The sequence below is a fragment of the Cupressus sempervirens genome, chromosome 9 (assembly GCF_028749045.1).
Source record: "Cupressus sempervirens isolate cs-2001-9-10 chromosome 9, ASM2874904v1, whole genome shotgun sequence".
NCBI lineage: Eukaryota > Viridiplantae > Streptophyta > Pinopsida > Cupressales > Cupressaceae > Cupressus > Cupressus sempervirens.
In genome coordinates, this window is record NC_143126.1 from 477,156,673 (window position 1) to 477,162,519 (window position 5,847).

At 38.0% G+C, this 5,847-nt stretch overlaps 2 protein-coding genes across 2 annotated transcripts; both read left to right on the forward strand.

The window, feature by feature from the left end:
* The first annotated feature begins 1,296 nt into the window (after nt 1-1,296).
* LOC149539395 (G-type lectin S-receptor-like serine/threonine-protein kinase At2g19130) lies at nt 1,297-3,506 on the forward strand. The gene is made up of 4 exons (XM_089802565.1): nt 1,297-1,636; nt 1,725-2,919; nt 3,067-3,231; nt 3,413-3,506. Exons 1-4 carry the CDS (start codon nt 1,297-1,299, stop codon nt 3,504-3,506), a joined length of 1,794 nt encoding a protein of 597 aa, XP_089658691.1.
* A 124-nt stretch (nt 3,507-3,630) lies between these two features.
* LOC149539396 (uncharacterized) lies at nt 3,631-4,083 on the forward strand. The gene has a single exon (XM_089802566.1). The coding sequence runs from the start codon at nt 3,631-3,633 to the stop codon at nt 4,081-4,083; it is 453 nt and encodes a 150-aa protein (XP_089658692.1).
* Nucleotides 4,084-5,847: the final 1,764 nt, after the last annotated feature.

Sequence of the window (5,847 nt, forward strand, 5' to 3'; positions counted from 1 at the left end):
CTTTTTAGTCAATGTAACACTAAGGACCTCATTAGGTTGATATGTTGGTAAACCATGCAACATAGACTCATTTTTTCAAAAGTATTTGTAATTGTGAATTATGTTAGCTTATACATTTTAAATTAATAGCGATACAAATCTATGGTAATAACAATAGAACATTTTAACTCTAAATCAAATTATATCAAATGACTCATCAAAATTAATTTTATGCATAAATACAATCTAAATCAATATAAAGTATTTTAAAATTCATACATTTTTTAATCAGAATTGATTAATTTAAAGTGCATATAAATTATTTCACACCTTTATGATGTACTTATTGCACACTAAGATACAATTGCTAGTTAATTTTATTTTATATGTAGCTAATAACTACAATGTATGAGTCAGATTAGGTGTATGAACCTAGAGAAGGTTCGCCTCTTGCTGCGAAATGAGATGTTTCATTCTTCCTATTGCCATTGTAAGTAGAAGCTAATGTTATCGGCAACAAATTTTATTCTTCCTCTCAACACAAGTTCCTTGACTGAGGGTCCGTTTGGAGTTTGCATTTCTTAGTTGGGAAGCCGCGTAGAGAGAAAATCCACCAGCTTCCATTGAAAAGATTTAAGTCTCCTTCGACCTGTCTTTTTTATTGCTTCTGAATTCACTGAATGACTTCAGAGTGGATCGGCACTTTCTGCAATCAGATTTATTCATTTTCCTAGCCTACTGTTTAGGTTGTCATTCCATTCTTTGGAGTTAGCGTTCAACGATTGGCTTCTCCATGGCAGCAGTCTCTTCATTTTAAAAATTAACACAATCAAACCATTAAATTCAACGACTTTCTTTCAATAGAATTAATTAACATGAACCTTACTTGTAATTTCGGTGTCAATAATTGAAAGTGTCTTGTACTGAGATAGTCAATCCTACCCGATTGGAGAAATTGGTATTACAAAAGTGCAGTATTTTGAAAATGCTTTGAATTTAAGACATAAAGATAAAAAAGAAACCTGTAGAATCAATACCGCAATATTCATCCCGATAATTTTAAAATGTTTCATAGCCTCGTAAAGTCATACTTGAACCTTACCCGCAATATGTTGTCGGATTTCTTTCAGATTAGTTAATTTTGACTCTCAACCTTGTCAGAATGCAACACAGCAATTATTTTATGACCACCTGTATTGCCACCATTCGTGCTCCTATCATGGTGCTCGACGACATTTATGCTAGAAGAACATTTATATTTCCAACTTCTTACTTTAAAGCCCGGGGTAGGTTCGATCAATCTTTCACAATTTGGCGATGGATGAGAAGCGGGCAAAACCCCCGTTAAGACTTGTTTTTGCAGTTGCTGTGTTTATTCAATCGAATAGTTATGGTGCAACGGTAGTCCAGGCCGGAGACACTCTTTCCTTGGGCGCCTCGCTTGCTGGAAATCAGACATTGATTTCAAAGAATGGTACAGTTGAATTCGGATTCTTCAGCCAAAATGGAACCAATAACTGGTATATTGGAATTTGGTACGCCAATATGCCACAGAAGATGATCATTTGGGTGGGCAACAGAGAGACTCCCGCGAGAAACAAATCTGGAGTTTTGAAGCTGTCAAGACAAGGTAAATTGGATCCGTTGGACGCCGAGGGTGCGTCTACTTGGTCGCTCAACATATCGAAGAAGGTAATTTTTTGATGCTGAGCGCTGATGACAACAATTCTGAAACGATTTGGCAGATTTAGACAGCCCGACAGACACCTGGTTGCCTGCAATGATATTTGGGGAACAACTAAAACTGGTGTCTTGGAAAAGCTCGTTGGATTCTGCTCCTGGGCTCTTCTCCATGCAGACGGATCCATCTGGCGCCAAACAATTTGTGCTAATATGGAATAACTCTGTTACGTATTGGGAGAGTGGAGTTTGGGATGGTAGAATTTTCGGTCATGTTCCAGAAATGTCAAGCAAAAGGTTTTTCAATAGCAGTGTTGAAATCACCAGCTCTGGTATGTACGTCCGTTCAACACCGACACAGAAGATGCCCATGCATTTCGTCTTGACCAGGTCCGGATATACTCGCCTTGCTATGTTCGATGGAAATAAATGGAGCATGTTCTGGTCTCTGCCCACAGACGAATGCGCCGTGTATGGCCTCTGCGGCGCTTTCGGCGTCTGTAACTCCAACAATTTTCAATTCTGCAGCTGTGTAAATGGTTTCACGCCAAAAGACAATGAAGCCTGGGATTCACGGGAGTGGTTGTCCAGTGGCTGTGTTCGCCGGAGCCCCTTGAATTGCACATCCGACAGATTCATCGACTCCAACGCAACGTCGTTTACTGATTATGGCTCTTCATTCCCAGCGCCCACAAAGACGGATTGCGAGAAAGCCTGCCTCAGCAACTGCTCGTGCACTGCTTATGCTTTCAATCCACCTTCAGGCCCCTGCCAAATTTCGTCCAGACCTCTGTTTAACTTGCGCGATTCTCTATCACTCAGCAATGCAAATGTCTTCATTCGAGTAGGCGCTGCCTCTGCCCGCGCAACGTTTGATCCACCATCGTCATCCGAACGCAAAACCGTGATGCCTCTTGTGATTGCTATTGTCACTGCGCTCGCCATTGCTTTAGCTGTCTTTTCATTTTTTATGTGGAGGAGGCGACAAGATCGACTACAATCTATTGAACGTTGTGAAGATTCATCCGACTCTTTTCTTAGGATGTTCAGTTACAAGGAGTTGAAGATTGCGACTAGGAATTTCAGATCTAAGTTGGGGAGTGGAAGATTTGGCTCAGTTTTCAAAGGATCTCTACCAGACGGTAGACTTGTGGCCGTGAAGAAATTGGAGTCCAGTTCAAGCCGAGATGAGAAGCAATTCCAAGCGGAAATCAGCTCACTTGGAAACATACAACATGGGAATTTAGTAAGGCTTCGAGGGTTTTGTGAAGATTGATGCCCAGATCTTCTCTTTAAACAACTAGTTCCACCATTTTTGTAACCATCAGTTCCACCATCCCATTTTTCATGCACCGTCTAAGCCAAGGATTCACATAATTAGCGGCAATTTAAATTACTTTTCTGTAGATTGTTTCGTATTTCACTTTGCTTTAGAATTCCAATAACACTTGCTGTTACAAGCAATAAATCTGTTAGTCCATTTCTACCGCAGATTTCACAAAGTTTTGCATGTAATAAAGGACCAGTCAATAACAGTTCAACTGTTGAGACAAGCAGTGATTTTCATCGTAGGTTTCATAGAAGAGTTTTATAAAAGATAGTTGTAAGATGTAATGATAGATATATATGAATGATGCAGCAATAAAAAAGTTAGTTTTTTTCTCTACACTAAAACAAAGCCTCCCCTCTTCTGAATATTATCATTTTAATTATTGTGTTGCTGTTGTTGTTTAAATCCTACGTTTGGTATCAGAGCTGAAGGTGTTTTGAAGACAGCAGCATGGCAAACAATTTGCAAATTCCAGAATTTGATGGAGTTGATTGTCAATATTGGTCAATCAAAATGAAGTCCTTTCTAATTGGGAAAGATTATTGGGAGATCGTTGAATCTGGATATGAAGAGCCTGCAGACTGGAATACTCTCCAACCTAATGATTGGAGATTAAGAAAGAAGTTGAGAAGAAGAATGCAATGGCATCGTTCCACATTCAAATGGCTCTTGAGAAGAGCTTGTTTCCCCAAATTGCTAATGCACAAATAGCAAAAGAGGCCTGGAAGACTCTAAAAGATGCTTACCATGGCAATGATCAGATCAAGGTTGGAAAACTACAAACCTTGAAAAAAGAGTATGAGAAGTTGAAGATGAAGGAAACAGAGAATATGGGAGATTTTTGTGTGAGAGTGAAAGATGTGACTCATAAAATGGCCACTTTGGGTGAACCTATAACTCGAAAGCAAATAATACAGAAGGTATTAAGATCTCAAACCCCAAGATGGAATACTGTTACAATTGTCATAGAAGAAAGCATAAATTTAGCTACCATGGAGTATGATGAGCTGGTTGGATCTCTCATATCACATGAGGATAGAATAAGGGACATGTCTACTAGTGTTAATGAGAAGGCTTTTGCTTCCCAATTGTAAATTCCAACAAATGATGGTGCTAGTAGTAGCAATAACAACAACAAAGGCTCAAGAAGGGGTCAAAATCAGAATTATTCAAGAGGAACTAGAGGAAGAGGTAGAGGTAGATTTGATAAAAGGAACATTTAATGCTATCATTGCAATAAGTATGGACATTTTTAGAGAGAGTGTAGACTGAAATCAAGTAACAATAATGAAAATTATGCTTAACAAGATGAGGATCCTTCCTTAGGTAATTTATTTTTGTGTCATGGGAAAGGTGAGAGTAATGTGAATGATGTTTGGTATTTGGATTCTGGATGCTCTAACCATATGTCTAGTAACAAAGAAATATTTTCAAAGCTTGACAATATTTACAGATCCAATATTACTCTTGGTAATAACAATACAGTGGATGTTGTGGCCAAAGGAGCCATGGATGTTTAGACAAAGGAAGGTATGAAAAGTGTTCAAGATATACTCCAAAATTGAAGCATAATTTATTGAGTGTTGGGCAGTTATGTGAGAAGAATTATAGAGTGGTATTCTAGAACATGAAATTTACTATCTATGATAAGAATCAAAAAAATAAAGTGATTACAGTTGTTCCTATGACAAAGAATAGGATGTTTCCTTTGAAGTTTAGTCAAAATGACAAACAACTTGTCAATATGGCTTATGAGGATAAAAGTTGGCTATGGCATCTTAGGTATGGCCATTTGAATTTCAATAGTTTGTAGAATCTAACATCAAATGCATTGGTTCATGGATTGCCTAAGGTTGAAGAGCATAAATAGATTTGTGAAGGGTGTGGAAAAGGGAAACATACAAGAGAATCATTTCCAAAAGGCAATACATGGAGGGCCCAATACCCAGTTTAGCTTATTCATTTAGATATTTGTGGTCCAATGCAAACACAAAGCTTGGGTAAGTCAACATATTTCATTGCTTTTATTGATGATTACTCACGCATGTGTTGGGTATATTTTTTGAAGACTAAAGATGAAGCCTTTGATACATTCAAGAGGTTTAAAGCTTGTGTAGAGAATGAGAAAGGGAACACAATTAGATGTTTGCGAATAGATTGTGGAGGAGAATTTTTCTCAAAAGATTTTTAGAATTTTTGTGAGATGAATGGGATCAAAGGACAACTCACAACTGCATACACACCCCAACAAAATGGAGTGGCTGAAAGGAAGAACCATACTATGGTAGAAATGAAAAGGAGCAAGTTTTTGATTAGATAAATAGGTTTTACAAGGAACCTGAAACCCAATAGTTAATACAAAAAAAGGCTGATAATAAGTGTAAAATCCCAGCCAAAAAAGTTTAAGTTCATAAGCTGATAATAAGCATTAAGCCCAGCCAAAAGAAAGAGTTTTGAGAAAAGACCAGGAAAAAAACCAAGCAAAGCCACGACCTAAAGCCAGAACAAAAAGCCAAAAGACAATGATAAGAAAAAGAATAGGCGGGAATTATTCCTCATTCTTTCGCTCTAGATCATGCATAACCTAAGTAGCCTCAAAGGCCAGTTGATTCTCCTTCGCTTCCACTGTTGCACCCTTTGATTCCCCTAGTCCTGATTAGGAATGGAGTTGTCCTTTGTAGAGTCATCCTCCGTTCTAGTGTCATCCCTATCTTTTGCATCCTCATCTTCATGCATTTCTCTATTTTTGATCTAGCCCATGAGAGAGATGATGTTGTTGTTAATGGAGCTTAACAAGGAGAACGTCTAATTCATAAGGTTGTGATTGTAGTTTTCCAAGTTGTGAATCCTTTTTTTTC

What these genes read in the sequence shown, in the direction of transcription:
- LOC149539395 (XM_089802565.1), top strand. Translation starts at nt 1,297, where the DNA reads ATGGATGAGAAGCGGGCAAAACCCCCGTTAAGACTTGTTTTTGCAGTT. An exon ending in GGATCCGTTGGACGCCGAGG is followed by an intron (nt 1,637 to 1,724) that starts GTGCGTCTACTT and finishes ACGATTTGGCAG; the next exon opens with ATTTAGACAGCCCGACAGAC. An exon ending in AGCAGTGATTTTCATCGTAG is followed by an intron (nt 3,232 to 3,412) that starts GTTTCATAGAAG and finishes GTTTGGTATCAG; the next exon opens with AGCTGAAGGTGTTTTGAAGA.
- LOC149539396 (XM_089802566.1), top strand. Translation starts at nt 3,631, where the DNA reads ATGGCATCGTTCCACATTCAAATGGCTCTTGAGAAGAGCTTGTTTCCC.